Here is a 22,475-nt window from a genome sequence, read left to right on the forward strand (position 1 = left end):
TTTACATACATTTTCATGAAAGAAAATTATAAATTCACGCTCGTAGGCCAAAAAACACAAAACTGAATGAATCAATAGTAAAAGAAAAAAAAGCAAAATTATTATCTAATAAAATAAAATATTGATTTTGACGTTATGTTTAAAGAATTTTTTTTTTTTTAATAGGGCAGATAAAAGTAACTTGTTCAGTCCTGATTAGATAGTCCTGATTGAATTGGTATCATGGAGTTTTGTCTCCCCCTGGAGGTTATTAGGATAAATTACAGCCCATATGAATGTGATACTGTGGACTTCCGACGCTCATGTAAATAAAAACAAATAATTATAAAAGAATATATTCGAAGGAGTTTTATTTAATAGCTTAAATAACTAGCTTAAATCGATTAAGTTTCAAAGGCCATCCTTTCAGGGCAGAAGAGCGTTACAGACTCTTACATTAAGCAGAAATACAAGCGCTTCGAGCGGCATCAAGTTAACATACACACGCCTCCCTTCATTATTTGCCCTTCAAAATATACCAACTGGACACTTATTTAGTCAAGAAAGATTTAGTAGAGAACTTCGAAATCAATTTATCTATAAACAATATTGATTTAAAGAGCCAGCCAGTGTGGTTTTAGTTTGAAATGAAAAAAATCATCATTATTCTACGCACTCATGGGGCTTTTATTCTGACATTCAAGCGGAAGTGGCGTTCAGCTGGGCCCAGCTATGATCAGCTGAGCGCCAGCAGCCCAGGAGCGCAGCGCACAATCTGAGGATAATCGCAGGTGGAGAGGCTGTTTGGATCTGAGGCTAGGGAAGCAGGTGCAGAGAGGAGGCCGGCCAGACGTCCGTTCCTATGATATAGATGCTTCCACTGGATCCAAATCTGTGTTTTAATTTTCAGATCTGAATTGAACGTTTTTTCTCGATGATCCACAATGCGGTCCTTGGCTCGGTTCGTCGTCCGATGCGCTCTCATCATCTACCCCCTCTGCTTGACTGACGGAGTGGAAGCAGAGCGGCAGTGCACTGAGGTGAGGCAAACAGCAGATCTCTGCTGTTTATATTGATGTCAAACCTGACATTAAGGGATAAACACGCACTGACTGATGGTGCTGGCTACAAAATGGTTAAAATCCAACGTTTAACATGTATACGATTAAAATTGATGACACATTTCCGGGTTGGTTTATGGTAAAATGTTTAAATTGAGGCCCTTATTATTTTACAGGATGTGAGGAAGCCAGGATTTTTAATTCTAATTAATTTTGCTCTGCATAGTGTAAATCTGTGAAGAGGTCTGGGCTGTGTTGAACTTCACCACTCAGAGCTGTTATCAGTTTCCTGCATGGACTGGTCCTTCCTTCCCTGTGGCTCTGGTTTCCCTCAACACCTCCTCAGAAGAGGCTGGCTAAACAGTCAGACATATACAGCAGATAGGGGCAACATTCCTACCATCTTACTCTCATACTAAATGCAGGAGATGATGGCAACCTTTCTTCTATGACAATTATTTCTTTGGAGCAATATATATATATATTTTTTTCAAAGGATGATGATGTGTGGCATACAGTCCAGTCCAAATGCATTTTTAAAGTAAAATGGATAAGGTCTGACTATGCAATGTCAATGTTTATGTGACAGTAAAAAAAAAAAAACTCAACTGGACTGCAAAATATGGGTCTCATCTACAGCAATTTGCAATATCCAAATGTTCTAAAGAGTGATTGGGTTTTTGACATCAGTAGAAGCTACATGAATTGTGCTAATTAGCTGAAATGATTAAGGACTATGCAGGGTGAGAGTTTGACTGGTTCTGCCAGATTCTGAAGGGTGTTAAGATCCAGTGGGATCTACTTTATGAGTTTTTGGCCAGAATATTACATTTGGGATCCCTGTTTGGCTCTGTGTTGGTCTATTTGTTGAACACTTTCAGCAAACGTTGCATACAGCAGCTTTGCAGCAGTTTGGGATGAATCATCAATGGGACTCAATATACTATCATGCATCAACCTGACCAAAAATCAAGCTTGAAATGATTAGATTAGATTAGGGCTGAAACAATTAACTGTATTAATTGTGATTATTTGATCATTGAGATAATCGTTAACTAATTCAGTAATCAATTCATCGTTAACTGGAGTATAGAGACTCTAAAACATGTCTTTAGCCTACCTGACAGAGCAACACACTTAGAGCAGTAATTATACCAAGATTGTAAAAAAAAAAAAATATACAAACAGTTTGCATTTAAGATAAAAATAAAGAGGTCTTCTGTCAATATGCTCTATCCAGAACTCCAGAACACTCAAATGGAAAAGTTTCACCTGGTTTAATTTAATAAAAAATCTTCTTTAAAGAATCTGTGGCTATCCGATGGATGGATTGACAACAAAAAAAATAAAATTAACAGATAAATCAATTTGCAAAATAATCGTTAGTTGCAGCCCTACATTAGATCTTTCATCTCCCCGACTCAAATTAAAAAGAAAAAATCTACAAAAAAATGCATCCATGTGTTCAATTTTTTTTTTTTAATTCTTCCAGGAGCCATTAAAAAGCGAACTTTATAGAAGCCCTTTGATTATAAATGGAAAAATGGAGAAACATAAAAGAAAATGGACAGATTGAAAGTACTCTGATTAGCTATATCATGTGATGTCACAAGATGCCTATGTAGGTTTAGAAGCCTGTTACTTGGAGGGCATATTCTGTCTTGATTTATTAAAACCAAACACTCACTATAACACATAACTTCTTAGGAGACCAGCTTCTTCTTAGATGGGCTATTAGCTGTAGAAAATGCACTATATGTACTATATGCTTTATATGTGATTCTTCACACTTTTTTGTGGCAGTAAAAAGAGATGATTGGGAAAGAGAAAGTGACTGAGATGTGTGCTGCCTCCATTTACAGACAGCAGGCTGCATCCACTGCTGTAAATAATAGTGAGCCCAATGTAAGGCCTGCTTTCTCTGTATGCATAGAATGAGAAAAACTCAGTTCCTAGTAAAATAACCTCCCGTGCTCCTGCTCCCCCCTCACTCTCCATGGAGATAGTATGTTATGTATCCAGGCCTGAGGAGAGGTCAGAGCTTGAGAGATAACAACCAGAACACACATGCACGATTGTTTGCCTTTCTTTAAGTCAAGTGGATATGAAAGGTGATATCTGTGTTTGCTGCAGCTCCATTTGCTGCTTTAACGTTGGCTGCTTTGATTTGGCCAGATATTCAAACTGAGATGACTCAGCACTCTGTTATGGGTGGAGACCCCCTAACAGTGATGTGTTTACTGACCTGCCTTGGGCCCTTATTGGTTCTATGTTTGCTGCCAAGCCTGTTGCTGTATCTGATCTTTCATGCAGATGCTCTGCATGCTTTTTACAGACGGACTACTACTATGAGTACACGGAGTGTGACAGCACAGGATCCCGGTGGAGAGTGGCCATCCCACAAAGTCCTGGGTCCTGCAGCGGATTACCACAGCCAGTAAAGGGCACAGAGTGCAGTAAGTTGGAATCTTTAGAGAATGTACTAATGAGACCAGCAGTGACAGTATCAAGGATATGTTCTGTTGAGTGATATGAGGTTATATAATTTGCTGGTTGCACCATTCATACGTTTAACATGTAAGGGTCTCATCCCTAATAATTTTTGCACAGTGAGTCTAACATATTAACTCTGTTGCATCAAATCACAACATACTGTGCTCACACCCTCTGATCTAAACTGATCGTTAACAACTCACTGCTAATTATTAGGAAGGAAATAAATATTTTTCTTTATTTACTATCTATAGTATTTATTCTAGCATTTTCTGATTTGCAAGTAAGCTTATCAAAATTGTCAATCTTTCTAATCAGTCATGTTAATCTATCAGGCAGATTATGTGTCAAAGTAACTTTACGTAATGCTAGTGTCTTTTTTTTTTTTTTAGCAGTTACACCTTATGCTAATCTGATTTTTATCATAGTTCAGTCCAAATGCATTCATACCATTTTTTCACATTTTTTTTATATTAAAACCACAAACTTGTAAAATGGTTTCATTGGGATCTTATGTGACAGACCAATGCATGAATATAAGGTAGAGAAACATGAGGCTTGGTTGTTAAAATTCCTTGCAAGTTCAAATCTGTAAAGTGTGACATTCATTTGTGTACAGTGCTGATACCGCTGAGAGTGTGTCCATACTATTCAGAAAGAATCTCTTGGAAAAAACTTTTTTCTAGCATTAAGCTGTCAATATTAAGGATGGTGTCTTCACTGTGATTTGCAGTCTTAGTTTTCTGCCACTTATATCATTTCATTTGTGGCTAACATGTTCTGTTTTGGTCTTTATTTAATAGGGTTCCTTTTAAGTTTTCTGTCTCTGTTACATTTCTCCTAGTAAACTGTAAATGGGACTACTTATTGATTTCCTTCATCAGTGAAATTATTTTTTAACCACCTCCCATAAAACAGGATGGATTGACTAAGTTTGCTCATCTAGCATTTTGCCCAACATTTTTTCTGACAGTTATTTTCTGCCTTCTGGCATTCATGAAGAGTTTTATCTGCTCCACTGTCAGAGGCTTTTTGGCTTGGTGTTATATCATTATATTTTATAAAGAAAAAAACAAAAAGTTCAAAGTATCTGTTTACTATGAATGAAGTATTGTTGAATTTGTAATGCATGGCAAAGATGTGCACATTTCTGATTAACTGTATGACTTTCAGATTTTTGTTTTGCTTTACAAAGCATATAAATGCTCATTTGTTGATTTTTGAAATAATGTTGTGCAGAGATTCATGTTAATAATAGAAGAGTCAGAAACATCTTTGCTGGAGGTTTAAAATAAATAAAATCATTATCATTTTTTGAGAAGTTGCACTCACATAACATTTTAGACAATGGTTCCAGGAAGAGAAGATGGAGTTTAAATATGTAATGAATGTGGATCTTGTGCAAGGTGGTAAGGCAGGTATTTTTGTTTTTGTTTTGGATTCATTCACAACCTGTTTATCCTGTTGGTGAGTTAAAAAAAAAACCCCACAAAAAATGGTTGTGTCCATATGGTAAAAATAATCACACCCTAACATTATGTTGTTACATCATCTCTTTATCTTCAAAATAATTATTGCAGGTTTAATCTTCAGTATCTTTGCATCAGCAGGAACTAGACAAAGAGACATTTTTAGGTTCCTCTGACTTTTTAGGATGCACCCAATGGAAGCTAATAAAAGTTTTAAGGGCTGCCTCTGTGCTGAATCTGTTCCTATTTTCCATGGTGCATAGATGTGGAAAAAGTCAAGCGTTGCTACAGGGTAGAAAGTCTCTTTATTGTCTTTTTTTTATTTATTTTGCCTTTGTTTCTTGTGTATCAAAAAATATTTATATATATTTAGTTCATATTGGCTGGTAAAACTTTCACCCATTTTTCATCCGATTGTTTAGCATCTTTAAATTCAAACATTGCCTCTTTCATTTAATATTGCTGTAAGATACATTTTTTGCTGACATTTCTTGAAATCTTTTTGTGCTTCCTCCACTTTGCCAGTAAGCCAGTTCAGGTATGAGGAAAAGCTGTCGCGTGAAACAAAACCAAGCACAGCAACTTGTTGGGTCTGGGAAAAAAAGATGTAGAGAGAAAAAGTGTGTAACAGGATGTAAGGATTAAGCTCCTCCATGGTTGGGGTACTGCGGCAGTGATTTGCTCTGCTGTTTGTCAGTTTCAGGATGTCTGAATCTAATGGAATCTGAGGAGAAAAAAGGTTTTGAATGACATTTTTCTTGTACAATTCTTCGTCTGTATCATTTTGTGCCCTCCTTTTTTTGTCCCCTAGCCTTCTCCTGCAGAGCTGGGGAGTTCCTGGAGATGTCGGCTCAGGAGTGCACCCAATGTGCTGCAGGGAGCTACTCCCTCGGCAGCGGCATCCGCTTTGACCAATGGGATACCATGCCTGTTGGATTCAGTAGCCTGGCAACTTCTCTGGGGAATGATCCACACAGAGATGCCAGACTATCCTGCAACAGGTTAATGAACTGAAAAGAGGAAACTGAATTGCATCTGTAAGAATTTTTTTTTTATTGGCTTCAATCTTCCTCCTGCAGTTCTTCCTGGATACCTCAAGGAAACTACCTGGAGTCCAACAGGGACGAGTGTACGGTCTCTCTCATTTATGCTGTTCACTTGAAGAAGCAGGGCTCGGTCACCTTTGAGTATCAGTATCCCGATAAAAACCTGATGTTTGAATTCTTTGTGAGTAACCCCTCATTTATTACCACCAGTTCCTTATCTATGTTGCATTATGTGTTTATTTTTGCAAATGGCAAGTGGAGCAGATTATATTACATTATTATTTTTTTTTTGTTTAGATCCAGAATGACCAGTGTCAGGAGATGGATCAGTCCGCTGATACAAAGTGGCTTCAGCTCACTAATCATGGGGAGTGGGCAACCCACACGGTAGGTTTTAAATGTTCACTTATGAGGAGCACAAACAAAGGAAAGATTTTTGGCAGTTTGCCCTAATCTCCTAAAATAAAGGCTTTGAGTGTCAAACAGTGGGTGGATGTGAGCAGGAAGCCAGTTGATACACAGGAGCACACTAAAGTAACAAAAGGCTGTTTGCAGTATATTTCCAGACAGATTACCAAACCAGATAATAAGTTGCTTTGATCATGTGTTCATGAGAAAGTTTATAAAAAATTTAAGGCTTTTTTGTGTACTTTATTTTGAATGTGAGCCTAAATATTTTAAACCAGTTTGAGCCAAACCTATTAACTATTTGCTTCTTTAGAATATGGTGTTAGAGATTAAATTTGAATAAATCTACGTATTTCATAGCATTCTGGAGATGCTAAGCATGCTGTTTGCATGTTTTATGCATTAATGCCACTTAAATAATGTTTTGTTTGCTTATGTTACTCATTGTAGAGCTTTGATCCCTGTACTTTCAGTATGCCACAGCCATCACATCAGAAACTCAGTTTTTCAATCAGTTCATCCAGAAAGGGAAACTCATGGACATATTAAACACAATGACCCATCTTAAAATCCCAGTTTTTTTTCCTTAATATGACACATTTTAGATTTCTTGAGGATTTTTCTTTAGCACAGATATCTTAAATTTAATACTCAGCCATAAACACTCCAGCATAGAGACTTACCTGTAAACCTCAAAGCACATAAAAGAAGCTATATCCTGTTTTAAGAAGAATAAAAAATGTTAGGCTAAAACAAATGCAGCAGTAACAATTTTAGTCCCCAAAGTACTATCTATTTTAAAAGTTTATGAGAGATTAAAAAAGGTGAAGAGTGTAGCAGAATTCAACAACTACCCCTGATACAAAGGACTCAACTTCTGCAGTGCAACGACTTCTTTTTTTTAGATGTTAATCATTATTTCTTTTGATCTGGAAATCAAGGTGTCAGGGTCCAAGAGTCCAAGTTGGTCGAGGTATAGTGAAGTGTCCTCAGAGTCTTTTCATGTGCTGGTGTTGAATGATAAGGGCTCGCTCGCTGCTGCTTGTGCTGCAGGAGAAGAAGAGACTTGTTCAGGTCGTTATAAAGGTTTACTAAGTAAGTCTGAGATGTGAGACCAAAAGACAAATTCTTTGCAAACATCAAATCTCTCTGAAGGGGATTTAGACAGACCAGGGTTTAAAACTAAAGACCCCCACTCCATCGATCAGTCAGACCCCTCCATCCCTCTCCAGTCCTCCATTTCTTCCCCTGTCCTGAGAGTCGGCCAGGTCCACCGACTCCACACAACCTGTTCTCCATTTTAGAAAGAGATGTTAATTAACTGAGGCAGAATTATGAAGAAACAGCTGGACGGGCCACGTTTCCCGCCCACTGGTGTTCAGACATTTTAAAACCTCACTGGAGATGCCAGCCTGCTACATAGCTTTCACCATTTTCCATGTCCCCCCCCAAAAAAACCAAGGACCACAGGGCTGGATGACCACCGATCTCTGTGGTAGTGAAGTCCTTTGAGTGCCTTGTCGTGACCCACCTGAAATTCATCAATGACTCACTATTGGATCCGTTCCAGTTCCCCTGCAGAGCCAACAGGTCTGTGGGTGATGCAGTCATCATGGCTCTCCACCACATCCTGCAGCACATGGACCCTCCAGGAACATACACCAGGATCATGTTTGGGGATTTAAGCTCTGCTTTCAACAACACCATCCCAACCCTTCTGCAGGATAAGCTCTGCCTTGATGTGTCCAACTCTACACACAAGAACCAGCACAGATTGTCTCCTCATTGTTCCCTCTCTGCTCTTCTCCCTGTACACCAACACTGAAACGTCCAGTTGCCACTCTGTCATGCTCCTAAAGTTTGTGGATGATGTGATGAGCCAGAGCAGTCTGGAGCTCAGCACTCTGTAGACAGCAGAGATGTTCATGGACATCTGCACTTCTAGTTTTCCATCTTCTCCTCCTCAGCCATCATCTCCTTTCTCCCCCAGGGACAAGAGCAGACTGCAGCATATATTGGCTCTGCAAACAGAGCCAATATATGCTGTATGATTGCTTGTCTATGTGTGGCACCTCATCACCAAAACAATTTCCTTGTACTGTACATGTAAAAACACTACTTGGAAATAAAGCAGCCATAATCATTGTTGTCCACCATCTTCCAGCAGCTTATACCAAAACGGAAACTTGAATTATAGGAAATACTCTCCACATTTTATATAAACTTTTTTGGCACTATAAGGAGCCCTAAGAATACTGTTATTCTTTATATCATTATTAGTAAGGGAAGTACTCACACATCCATTAACTTGTCAGTGAAATCTGAATGTTTTCACATCCAGCTCCCATTTCTGTGAACACCATTGTTCATGTTTTTTTTCCCCTCTTGGCATCCAGTATCTTTATAAGCTTTTCCACACACGATCTTGGACATTTCCTCTTCCTTTTCACATCTTCGTCCGGCTTTGCCGACTCACTTAGCCTCATTGTTTCTCCCGTAGGCATGACATTTGGCTCTGTTTAGCACACCACTGCTACATACATGGTTTGGTTCTGGTGAATATACACCAAGGTCTTTGTTTACCAAGGGAGCTAAAGCAAAATGTGAACACAGAAAAAAACTAAGTCAACAGGGTTTGACAATTTAATTGGAAAGTGTCTGTCATATTAAATTACTAGGCCTCATTAAGGTACTTCAGGCCCCCTCTGATGACAACTTTTGAATTATGCCTACAACACTGCCACAATTCTAGCGCGGCATGAACCTTGCAGAACATCTATGAGGTATTTTCCTGAGGAACATGAGAGACACCAGAGATCCCACCATGCACACAACCTAGAGACTGTAATCTAAGCACACTGAGCTTACTGAACACAGCCAAAGATGATGATCACATCATGACACATCCCATTGATACAGTAATTCATGCCACAGGAGCCCTGCAAGTGGTTAGTGTAAATGCATGGGCATACCTTTTACATTTTTTGTTTAATGCATTGATTTATCTGAGTTATGCACTATTGTAATTCCGAATAAACAGAATATAGCGTTTTTAGTGGATGAAAACTATAATGATAAAAACTAATAGCAATAAATTGTAAATAAATCAATGGCCCATGAACTTTTTGAATCAAATGATAACTTTTCAATCTTATCCAAATATAAGCACATTTGTTATGAAATGCTCTGCTGGAATAGTTGAGTAAATTTCTCCAGGTTTTTCAAGATGCCAAAGGTAACCAGTTTCTTTAAAGTTTCTTTGTTAATGGAAGCTGATGATGCGGGTCCTTTGTTTTAGGTGAATTTGAAATCAGGCACCAACATCTTATACTGGCGGACAGGAGGAGTTGTGATGGGGTCCAATGTGGTGAAGCCTGTACTGCTGAAAAACATTCAGATTGAAGGTTAGAGACGAGTGAATCTCTTTTGTTGGTTCTATAATGTTGTGAAAATATTAAATGAGACTTGTACCTGATATTTACCTCTTTTTTCATCTTGCCTTTCCCCTCAAAGGTGTAGCCTACACATCAGAGTGTTTCCCCTGTAAACCGGGAACATTCAGTCGCACCCCAGGCTCCTCCACGTGTGAATCCTGCCCTCGGAACTCCTACTCTGGCCATGGAGCCAGTTCATGCACTCCATGTAACACAACCATTCAGTATGCAGGTATGGCCCAGTTTCATGAATAATAAAGAAAAATGCTGCCAAGTTCGCTACATTCCAATGTGCAATGTTGACAACTTTCTGTGTTTACTCGCTCTGAAGCACAAAACACAACTGAAAGCATAATTTGACTACGGAACCTGGAACATTTTTCCAGGGACTTGTTTTTTAACCGTTTTTTTTCTCGCCATAAATCAGGGCTGTTGGATCTGGAGAGGCAAAGGAAACCACTTTTAGCAAATGTGTTAGAAAGATGCCAAAATCTCAAATGAAAAACTATGATTCCTTGCAATAAAACAGCAACCAATGATTTGGTCACAGCGGTTACACTTTATTACTACTATTGCTATATACAGTATGGCGACGCAACAAAGTCCCTGCTGAGCAGCTGTGTTCTCTAAGGTCTAGGGAGAAAGAGGCGTTCTAAACATGCATTATTTTCAGAGCCTTTATATCTTAAACTGTGATAACTGCTTTAAAATAAAATAAAGTTTAAGTATTTACAAATATGTCATAAACAAACTTAAAGAGAAACACTTAACAGATTGTATCAAACTGCTGTGTGATATCAAGGAGCATCACCTCATCTGTTAATGAGCTAGGAGGCCTTGTTTTTTTTTTTTTTTTTTTTTTTTTTTACTGTTAAGCATCTAAAACCCTAAGATAAGATTATAAGTGAAGGATTTTCTCCAGCTGGCAATCAAAAAACACTGATCATTAAAAATATCTTTCAGTTACTGTAAACAGAAACTCCAAGTTGGCAGTGTGAACACAGGGAGGAGAAAAATACCCCAACCCCAAATAAAAGGCTCCTTGTTGGAAATCTGCCTTAAAGCTTTCAAATAGTTTTTAATTTTTTATTTTATTTAGACCATATTAAGTAAATGTTAGAAGTTGCAATATGGTGAAACATCAAGCTTTGTTTTGTTTTTTTAGAAGAAAGTTTAAAGCTTTCTTCGATGCTTTTGTGGGCAGTTGCTTCCATTTCTCCAGTGTCCAATCCTCATGTCATAAAAAATGCAGGCAGCCATGTCAGTTGTTTATGGATTTTTAAAATGTGAGCTCCAAAAAAAAAAGTCTGTGTGTCACTGAATTGTTCCTTTCCACTTTACAGACAGCAGATGCTATAAATAATAAAGAAGGAAATTAAGTTAAAATTATTACATGCAGCCACATTTTTTGTCAAAAGATTCTCATTGATTGGTGTTTTACTTTTTCACTAATCTACCAAAAAGAGCTGCATGTAATAGAGTTATTGTAATGCACAATGTACGATTATTGTTCTTTAACTGGACTTTATAGCAAACTGTTCTTCACTGGTGCTAATTTATTTTTTTGCCTTGGATACCATCTTGCCAAACAGAGGAAGGATCGTCAGAATGTAAGAACAGACCGCCTTGTTCCAAAAAGGACTTTTTCCAGATCCACACACCATGTGACCATGAAGGCAAGGTGAGGGCGAAGAGTCCACCTTTCAAACATGCAGAGTAGACATGTCATATGATCGCAGTTTGTTCTAATTGTCCTTGTGTAATTTCAGACCCAGGTCATATATAAGTGGATCGAACCAAAGATCTGTCTGGAGGGAGTCTCTGGAGCCGAGTCGCTGCCTGAAGGTGGTGAACAGGAGGAATGTCCCCCCTGTAACCCTGGTTTCTATAACAATGACACAGCCACCTGCTCCCCTTGTCCGACTGGGACGTACTCTGATGGGTTAAAACGTAATAACTTGTGCTTATGACTTTTTTTTTTATTTTTCAGCATACCCATCTGTGGTTTTTAAACTTGTTTTAATTTTCCAGCATGTCAGCAGTGTCCAGCAGGGACTGAGCCCGTTCTGGGTTATGAGTACAAATGGTGGAATGTTCTTCCATCAAATATGAAGACTTCCTGTTTCAATGTGGGCAACTCGAAATGTGATAGTATGACTGGTAAGTAATCAGACATATTTCTTCATTTTAGTATTTCTTATGCGTTTTACTTTCTCACCCTCTGCTTACTTAATCTTTTTGCATTAAATTAAAGTCCTACTGCTTACTTTGAAGTCCTGCAGGGGTTTGGCTCTAAATTATAAAGTAGGTTTCCATGGCTTCATACCGTTGCTTTCAGCCAGATAGATTCTGATAAACATACTCTGAAAGTGACAAAAAAATGACTGGTTATTTTAAAGATGGGGTTTTAATATCAGATTTCTCAGAACCTTTATTAGACTAAAAATCCGTTTTTAAGGATGTTTTAATATTTTCAAAATTAGTTTTATGTATAGCATTTAAAGAATTGAAGCTTGGCTTTAAGTGTCCCCATTATCTTTATCAATAGGTCTTAATTGTTTTACCCGAATGTTGTATTCTGTTCAAGTGTGACTTTGTTTTTGGTCTGATTGATTCTGCTGAGTCTCATAATGTATTTGAATCTTTACTTTTAGTAATGTGAAAGATTATTATTTTTTTTTCAATTTTGTTTCTTCTTTTTCTATATGATTATACTTTATCAACGCATTAAACAATGCTCTTTTCTATCTGATTATACTGATTTATCACTCGTTTTACTTTATATTGATCTTTTTTTAAGGGTGTTAGATTATTGTTTTATTAGAAGCTAAAATGTTTTTCAAATGATCAGGTATTTATCTGCACAGTTGGCTTCCAATGGTCCAGATTTTCTAGGAATCTTGATTAATCTAAACCCACATACAAAAGTTTTATCTTTTTAAAAGCCAAATTTGAAACTCATAGGAACCACACAGTAAAATGTTTAGAAAAATCTAGTGTCTAACTGTAAATCTGGTCAGAATATCTGGAATTGTATTGATAAATGGATCTAAAACACTACCTAAGTTGGTCTCCACTAAAGGGACGTTCTTACTCAGGTGCCTTATTGTGTTGGTGTAAATCTATTTACATTTCAGTGTAAATCTAATGTAAATAATGCATCTAATGTAAATAACATTGATAAACTGTCCACTTGACACTGAAATAAAATAGAAAGATCCTAATATCAAATGTCATAACATCATTAATCAAGCCTATAATATAAATATAGTCTATCTTAATAAAAGGGAATAAAATGTCTAGAACAAAATAAATGCATAGCCAAAGTAAAATAGTAAAACTTAAAATTTAGAATTTTCTGTCAGAAAAAAAAAATACTTATCTAAATTGAATTGAATTACAATACTGCAATGATATAAAACATCCTCAATGACCTTATCTGGAATTTGTGAAAGTAACACAGGTGACAACTATATATATCAAGGTAAAAATAAAAAAAATACATTTTCTCCCCATGAAAAAAACAACTGAAATATCGTTTTTTATTTCCTTATCATTGGCAGCTTTAATAGTATTTGAACATGTCTAAATTAAATAAAAGCTAAATTACACGTGATAATTTCTGTGTATCTATTTGTTTTAAATAAATTTGAAATTTTGATAATTCATGCACAGATATTGGAAAACAGAACCCTTAAACAGGGATCCACCTTTTGAATTTTTTTTGTGTTTTTTTTTTGGTGCCCTCAGCTGCTCCAAGCCAGACCTCTCTAGTATATTAATAAGCTTTGACAGCGTCTGAATAAAAAAAACAAACAAAAAAAGAAAAACATCAAACAAAGGTCAAGACAGCCAAGTTTTCCATTAGACAGTGTTTGAAAATAAAAAAATATACCTTCTTATAGCAACAGCGGAAAATAAATTGAATTGTTTATTTAAAGCAAATGTTGAAATTCATTTGGGATGAATAAAGTGTTATTACTGAATTAGATTTAAAACAAATTAAAAAAACTATATCTGGTTTCCTATTTTTAGGCTGGGAAGCAGCAAGAGATCATATCCACAGTGGAGCAGGCAGCTCTGATAATGATTATCTCATCCTTAACATCCACGTTCCTGGCTTCAAGTGAGTAAAGTCACACCATGACTCCCGTAGCCTCTTAGCTCATCTTTTCTCTCAGTTGTGATGACGCCTTCTTCTGTTTCCTTTCACCATCAGGCTGCCTACATCAGTGTCGAGCCAGTCAGCGGCAGAATTTGGTCGAATCACATTTGAGTTTGAGACTTTGTGCACTGCTGACTGTGAGTTCTACTTCATGATGGTGAGAACAACTTCTGACACAGCATTGCTGCTCTGCACATAAAAACAAAAATGCTGGTAGAGTAATTTCAAATTTATTTTTTAGGATATTAATAGAAAGAGTACCACAGTTGTGCAGTCATGGGAGAAATCACAAAAAAGGCAGACCTACACCCATATCATGACAAAAAATGCCCCCGTTTCCTACACATGGGCTTTCCAGAGGACAAACCAACCTTCAGACGTAAGTACTGTATATGTAAACGCCTTTAGACATGGTCACCTAAGGGCTGTTTAGAAAACAATATACAACTGCTTTACTTACATGCCAGTTCTGTTTCATGCTGATATTTTCAGGACTCCTTTTAGTCAAAATGAAGGGCTGTTTTTTTTATTATAAGCTGCTTTTTTAAGGTTAAGCACATTCCTGTTTCTAAAGAAATTACTTAAATCAATTAGTTTCTTCTAAAGCCTCAAAGCAGATGATAAAAGAGGCAATAGAATCTTGGGGATCATAAAACTCTCTGTGTTGCATTAAATTCAAATAAAATAAGTGTTTTCCAGCCAGAGATGCTGTCATATTTCCATTGATTAGTTAAAATCTGATCCTCGCAGAGCCTATTTCAGGAATGGTCATGGTGGAAAAAAAGCTAAAGGAGGGCTTCAGGTGGCTCGAGACATTGAAATTGTTTTGAATGAGAAAGCTTTTTTATTTTTCAAATACAACAAGGCCAAATAAAAGTAGGTAAAACAGGCGGTGTACTTTTTAGGGACTACTGGTAGTTAGTATCTGTTGTTATTTTTGGATAAACAACTTCTCACTTTACAATGACACTTTACCTCAATGTAAGTTAAATACTCATGAAGCAGAATATAAAACAATGCTTAATGGATTTAAAAGCAGATTTGAACTTTATGATATAAATGAGAGCGTTGTTTTTTCAAAACACATTAGACTTCATCCATAATCCTATTAAATCTTTTAAACACAATGGTGTTAATATTGTGGTTTGGCTGGTGTTGCAAATAGATATTGTATACATATATATTGTGTACATATATATAAAAAATATTCCCGGATATTTCTTCATTTAAAGTTTAAACACAGTACTCTGGGTCAGAAAGACGATTCCAGAACAAAAACATTCCCAAGTCCCAATATTCACTCAAAACCAGTAAGGATTATTTTCGATCCCTAAATTTAGAGAACCTTTATACTCAATATTAAGTCGTTTGTAATATAATACCTTCCGTGCAACTTGTAAAACCGCTCCACAGTTGGTTTGTAAAACACTCCCTGCTTTAAGACTTTTGTTTTTAGACTTAGATTTAGAAAACTTTTAATGTCATTTTGTATGCACAGAGTGTATGCAAAACAAAATTTCCTTTAGTACATTTTTCATGACATTTGCATTTCTTAAAGTGCAACAGTAATCAAATGTAAACAGTGTGGGAGAAGGAAAAAATGATGCAAAAAACCCCCCATATTGTTATGAAAGTTCAGAGCATGAAGTATATATGGTGCAATTATAGTGTTTTGGTTTGGTGTTATCAGTGTGATTCAGAGTCTGACGTGATATTTATCTACAATATCTGACACACACTATTGAAACAAATGTGCTGCTTTACCTTTGTGCATGCACATGATCTGGTATGACATGGGAACATTGTAAACAATAAACTTACAGTATAGCTACATGGAGAGAAATGCATCAGAGTCTCTAAATAAAATATGTTACCAAAGTCTTGTATAATCATTTCTTATTGCAGTCACATAATCTCACTATAAAAACTATATTTCCCTAAAGCATTTCAGAAGGTTGGAGCATAAAGAGAGAGCAATCTTTGCTGTCGTTTAGCTCATCTTCTAGGCGTTTCTATAGGTGTGTGGCTAGTGAAGCTGACCAAAGAAAAAATATTCAGAATTTAAAAGCAAGGCAAACATTTTCTTTCAAATAGGTCTGGGTTGGTTTGGTTAGAAAAAGATTAAGGGAGTTTTTTTTCCAAAATAAAGTTTCATATAACCATGATCATTATCATAAAGCATGTTTCTCTCTAAAGTTAGGTTCACTGAAAGGGGTTTAATGCTGTTTTAATCCTCTAGGTACGTCAATATGTCAATGACGTGGCACGCATATACTCCATCACTGTTACCAACGCCATCGATGGCGTGTCCTCCAGCTGCCGGGCTTGTGCCCTAAGCACCCAGCCCTCCAGCTCGGCATGCGTACCCTGCCCACCTGGACATTACATTGACTCAGTCAGCAGCAAGTGCTTAGAGTGTCCACGCAACAGTTACCTCGAAGCTCACGGAAAAGTAGGTTCGGATTCGTGCAAAGCATGTGGTCCAGCTAGCAGGAGCGACAAGGTTTGTGAATCAAGCTCTTATAATCTGCTCTTATTTTCCGGATGCCTGAGAGGAAAACTCACCATGAAAACTATGTCTGTGCTTTTCAGGACCACAGACTGTGTTACAGTGATTGTCACTTCACCCATACAGAGGGCAATGTCACGTTAACTTTTGACTTCAGTCTGCTCGGTTCAGCTGGATCCTTGATGAATGGTCCAAAGTTCACCTCAAAGGGGACCAAATATTTCCACATGTTCAACATCAGTCTATGTGGAGGACAGGTGTGCACAGAAAACAACACCAACACAGAACAGCGAAGAACTCTACAGTTAAAGGCTTTTATTCACAGATAGAATTCCTCTGCCTTCTTCTTTCCATTTAAGGATCGCATGGCAGTATGCAGAGACAACGTTTCAGACGTGTCAATCTCCAGCTCCCAGAGCGAGAAAGCGGAGGGATCCAGTGCTGTGAAGACCTTCATCTGTCAATCAACAATAATCCCAGCAAGCAGACAAGGATTCTCCTCTGCGCTGTCTTCTCAGTCCATTAACCTGGCTGACACTTTTCTCGGTAAGTGAACATTGGATCACTTACTGAGAATAATCAGAATAACTCCATTTGCTGTTCTTTCTTTGCTTCAACCCTGTTTTTGCTTTGAAAATCTACAGAAAGGCAATAAAAACTGAAGTTACAGAATGTGTATAATGTCAGTTTTTTTATCGTATACCTGCTTATCAATTAAAGATCCTGCATGGATCACTGGAAACAGAGATACACAGGACAAACAACCACACTCCCATACACCCATAACTAAGGGGAATGTTGGGGGATATATTAACCTTACAGTCATGTTTTAAATTGCCAGCCAGAGAGAATCCAATCCTGTATAGGGACACAATTTAATAAAGACCCTAAAACAGCAGACCCTCTTTTTGCAGGACAATAGTACTAACCGATGTTCCATTTTGTAGTCCTGCTTATATCTTATTATTAATGTTGTGTTTTTTTTTTCTTTTAGGTGCAACTGTGGATGATAATCTTGAGGGAATAAAAGCCATGCCAGACTTGTTTCCCCGGAAGTCTAAGAAAGTGCCTGATGTTAATTTCTTCTACAGGTATTTCTGTCATATCAGATATTTTTTGGCAAATAAAATGTCAAAGAAGGAAAATGTTTACTTTTCTGTCTTTACTTGATTTCTACTCTTTTATTTCCCTTCATTTATATTTTTTTATTAATTAAAAGCGCTTGTCTTTATACTGAATTGTGCTATATGAATAAACTCGCTTTGCCTTGACTTCATTTCCTAAGATCACTTGAAGGAACTTCGTCCTGCGAATCAGGTCGAAGTGCAGTGGTGACCCTCCGCTGTAATCCCGATATGAGCACTCAAGGAACACTGTCGGTTCCCAGGTATTACTTTCCACTTTTTCCGCATTTAATGCCTTCACTGCAGCTAAAAATAAGTTTGACCTAATCGTGGTTATTAAGGTTGCAAACATTAGTGCTGTTTTTAATGTTGAAGTAATGAGGTCTGTTTTCGGCCATTCCAGTCAGTGCCCTGAAGGAACATGTGATGGCTGCACCTTCCATTTCTTTTGGGAGAGTTCAGGAGCTTGTCCGACATGCACCGCTAGAGACTACCATCTGATAGAGGGAGTCTGCAAAGGAGGACAGCAGGTGTGTTTTTGTGTTTCCATGGTGTTAATTATAGGAGAGCATTTCTTTTCGCCGTTTAGTCTAACAAATTAAACTTTAAATAAATATGAATTTGAATTAGAACAGTGAAACACCCATTTTAGATCCTGGTTAGTTCCTTTCATGTTAATTATTTTTCTTTAATTCTATGAATATATGTGTTTTTTGTCAGGACATGCTGTATGTGTGGACTGAACCCAAGCTGTGTATAGGGGGCGCCAGCTTGCCTGAAAAGAAAACCGTGCCTTGCGAGGGTATGGAGTTCTGGGTTCGGCTTGGTGCAGGGACGGGGATTTTCACTGCCGTGCTGCTCATCTCTCTCACCTGCTACTTTTGGAAGAAGAATAAACGGTACTTTTTGGTAGTTTCCTCCCTCTGGCTTTAGCAGAAACACCTTTTCACTCTCCAATATTTTTACCAATATTTCTCTGATTCCTTCTTCCTAAAGCGTTTTATTATTCAGCGTTTTTTTCATTATGGTTCCATCATGAATGGATTTTCTATACTGACTTCACTTCCTTGGATTCTCTCCTTTATTTTTCAATTTTAGATGCTCTTTTGACATTAAATTTCTGTTTGTTTTTTTTTACCCTTTTTGAAAAAACAAATCTTTCCTATTACACAGCTGAATAAAAAATTAAGACCAGTTGAAAACTAGTAAGAATTCACATCTTGCACTGTTGGATTTTAATTAGTTTTTGGGAAGAATTACAAAAGCAAGGGAGGGAGTAAAACAAAAAAAAAAGTAGAGTAAGCAATTTATTGAAAACAACAATTAAACTGAAATACATTAAACATTTAAAACCACATAAAAAACAAAAAAAACAAAACAAACCCTCTGAAATAGAAACACGTTCAAAGAAGGACTCAGTAATGAGTATCTGTGCATTCTTGGTAATCACTTGAAAATTGATTTGCACCAGGCTTGATGCGAGTGTTTTCTGGAGACTAGAGTGAATGTTGATCTGTCTGCTAGAGAAATCAGCACAAAGGGCATCTATTGTAGTGTAGTTCTATAAAACAAGTTCTTACCTCACAGATAATTAGGGATGCCCCCTGCAATATCCCCACAGAGCAAGCTGCCATTTGATGGCTCTACACAACCTGAAGTTCCATTGAAGGAAAGAGCCCCCAGATCATGATGGAGCTTAACCTTATGCTGCAAGCTGGATTGTTGCAAGATCTAAGTTTTCAGTCTCACAACAAATCCATCTTGAAAGACTCCTACTAATAGGGATTCGTACCGGATTGCCTTCGAGTCAATGAGTCGATGCAAACAACTGGTTTTCCTTAGATAGAAAACTTTTAATCAATTTGACTGTATGATCTGGTGAACTGTAAAGTGCCTTGAGATGACGTGTTGTGAATTGGCGCTATAGAAGTAAACTTGAATTGAATTACATTAGTACATCCGTCTTGTAACAACCAGCGGGTCGGACCAATGACATGCCAGCAGTGTTTTTGGGGGCGGGACATGTAGGAATGATGACAGTCAGAAGGGCTTGTCAGGGCATTACAAACATGGCTACACTGGAGGACTCACCTGTCGATAGGTTTTAGCTAAAATAGCCACAATTTCTCGTTTATAAAAGGAGCAAAGAGAAAAACTTTGTGCATTTGTAGATGGGAAAGATTTCTGTGCTTTTCTTCTGACAGGATTTGGAAAAAGTTTGATTTATCAGCTTTCTCCAGTAGTTGTGAAAACACTTAACGTCACAATTTGCTGCTACGATTGGCTGAAAGCGCATTATGGAAGGCAGGTACTAGCTGGCACTTCACCTAGTCAGCTCTAAGTATTGTACTAAACGTCCCTGCTTTTCATGGACAAACTAGATTGATAACGTAGAACTCAACTCAGATCTACACTGATCAATCTGGCTACTGCCAGGTTAGATGGATCTCCTTGTGTTGTTTGCAGAACACACCTTGTCATGCCAGTAACATTTAAAGCCGCTACTGGAATCAGGGTTTAAAGGAGCATCAAGGTTTATTGTTTTTTATAACTGCAAGATAAAACTGTCTTCCACCTTTTAATGTCCCATGTTTAGGTCTCTCTGTTTTCCTATTTTCCTGCCTTTATTTTATTTTTTTTATTTCTTCTCTCTTGCCATATTTCTTTTATTTTATTTGTTTTTTTTCTTTCTGTTTTCTTATCTTGCTCCTTTTTGATATAAATTGTCTTCTCCTTTTTCTTTTTTGGATGACATTTTGTTCTTTTTTTTTCCAATTCACTTTCCCCTCTTGTCACATCAGTTGTTCGTTTTAAAACTGGACCCACATCCTTTTCTGGTATTGATTCTCTTGCCTTTCTCTTTGTAAGATTGGAATACAAGTACTCCCGGCTGGTTATGTCTGCCAATAAGGAGTGTGAAATGCCAGTGGCTGACAGCTGTGCTGTGATGGAGGGAGAGAATGAGGGAGACATGGAGGATGAAGTTGTGTACACCAAACCTTCACTGCTTGGCAAACTGAAAGCAATAGCATCTAAGGTGAGAGCTGTTGCATTATCACAGAAAGTAATGTCTCACTGTGCTAAAGTCCTCAGACAGCTGCACTATAAACACTGTTTCTTCTGCTATCAGGGAAATGGGCAGAGTTATGAAAATGTGCAGCTGAACTCGTCCTCATCAAAGGCGTTGGTGTGGAGTTAAAGCCCTGCAAACAGGAGCTGCAAGGAGGAAAAAAAACTTCGCTCTGGGTGATCCACCTTAGAGTGTCCCTCTTATGAGCTTTGGTACCTGGAATACCACCTGTGTGTACATAAAAAAATACACTCTGCATAAAAAGCCAGATTAAAAGAAGTCACAATAAGATGGTGGCCTTATAGCTTGGTACCGTAGAGCCATAGTACTGTGACACAGGTGTGTATGACACACATTTTTTGGCTTATCTTTTTGCTGGAAAATGTTTTTAGAAAGCTCAGGGTAATACAAGGACCTATATGAGTTCTTGTTCAGTTCGATGTATATTTATTTAATTCTGTGTCATGTTTTATTTCCTTTGATTGTGGAGATCCTGATGTCAAGACACACTATAACTGTGTGTGTGTTTCCATATCCTGTAGATGCACTCTGACTGGCTTTGTTTTCTCATATGTGTGTGTGTTTGACTCTTTTGTTTCATTGAAGTCATTTTGGTGGGGAGATAAGTAGGACTAAAAATGAACCTGCTGTATTAAGCTGTTAATATTGTGCTCCAAATAAATGACATATTTATGTAAAATCGACTCTGTGTGATTCAATTCAGTTTCAATTCAATTCAGTTTATTTCTATAGCGCCAATTCCCAACACATGTCATCTCAAGGCACTTACAATTCAAGCAGATCATCGAGTCAGATTGATTCAAAGTTTCTATCTAAGGAAAGCCAGTTGATTGCACTGACTCGAAGACAATCCCTCATAATAAGCATGCTTGTAGCGACAGTGGAGAGGAAAAACTCCCTTTTAACAGGAAGAAACCTCCAGCAGAACCAGGCTCAGTGTGAACGGCGCCTGCCGAGGCCGACTGGGGATCAAGGAGACAGAAGCAGAGATACAAAAGTTAACTGTCAACCAGCTCCACAGGCTTTGATTAAATTGTGATGTTTCAAAGTTGCTTTAAGAAATCTCTCACTATGATGGCTTTACATGACTGTATTTGTGTTTTTACTCATAAGTCACGTTGGTGATACCAAAGGAAACAATCAATAGTATATTTAGAACATGGAAGACCTTACTTTAGAGTAAAAATAAAATATTTCATTATGGAACTTACTGTATGTGGAAAGCAATGTTAAATGATCTGATGCTTGGTTTCTGCTCCACAGAGTAAAGAATGCTTACTTTGTTTAAAAAGATTTTGAAATGGGAAATAAGAAGTACAGATGGAGAAAATACTTTGGGCAGGGCCTTAGATACAATCACATTCAGCTAATTCCCACATAGCATAATAGCATCTATAGCCATATTTTTCCTACTAATAAGTCTGTTTTAGTACAGATATCAAAATCTGATTACTGAATAAGAATCATTAAAACTTTCAAATAAAAAATGAAACATTTCCCTTATTTTATTTTTGTATAATTGCCTTTCAAACAATGAAATCGTTTGGTTATCTTTTCACCAGCTTCTCACAGTAATTTACTAGAATTATGTCCATTCCTTTTTTAAATTTTGTGCAGCTGAATCATGTTTGTGAAACTAACTTGCACACACAAATTTTACTCTCTGCCCACAAATTATAAATAAGGCCGCAGCTTT

The 22,475-nt window shown here is 37.3% G+C and overlaps 1 protein-coding gene across 1 annotated transcript; it reads left to right on the plus strand.

The window, feature by feature from the left end:
- The first annotated feature begins 746 nt into the window (after positions 1 to 746).
- On the plus strand, positions 747 to 21,438 carry LOC107090537 (UPF0577 protein KIAA1324-like homolog). The gene is made up of 22 exons (XM_015383964.1): positions 747 to 1,019; positions 3,376 to 3,496; positions 5,814 to 6,003; positions 6,082 to 6,229; positions 6,346 to 6,435; positions 9,755 to 9,860; positions 9,970 to 10,122; positions 11,483 to 11,571; positions 11,660 to 11,840; positions 11,922 to 12,050; positions 13,926 to 14,016; positions 14,110 to 14,212; positions 14,297 to 14,434; positions 16,295 to 16,558; positions 16,648 to 16,821; positions 16,924 to 17,110; positions 17,559 to 17,655; positions 17,850 to 17,951; positions 18,092 to 18,218; positions 18,409 to 18,587; positions 20,557 to 20,725; positions 20,819 to 21,438. The coding sequence occupies exons 1-22, from the start codon at positions 924 to 926 to the stop codon at positions 20,885 to 20,887; spliced, it is 3,003 nt and encodes a 1,000-aa protein (XP_015239450.1). The 5' UTR covers positions 747 to 923; the 3' UTR covers positions 20,888 to 21,438.
- Positions 21,439 to 22,475: the final 1,037 nt, after the last annotated feature.

Source organism: Cyprinodon variegatus, unplaced genomic scaffold (genome assembly GCF_000732505.1).
Source record: "Cyprinodon variegatus isolate N-32 unplaced genomic scaffold, C_variegatus-1.0 Scaffold299, whole genome shotgun sequence".
Taxonomy (NCBI): domain Eukaryota; kingdom Metazoa; phylum Chordata; class Actinopteri; order Cyprinodontiformes; family Cyprinodontidae; genus Cyprinodon; species Cyprinodon variegatus.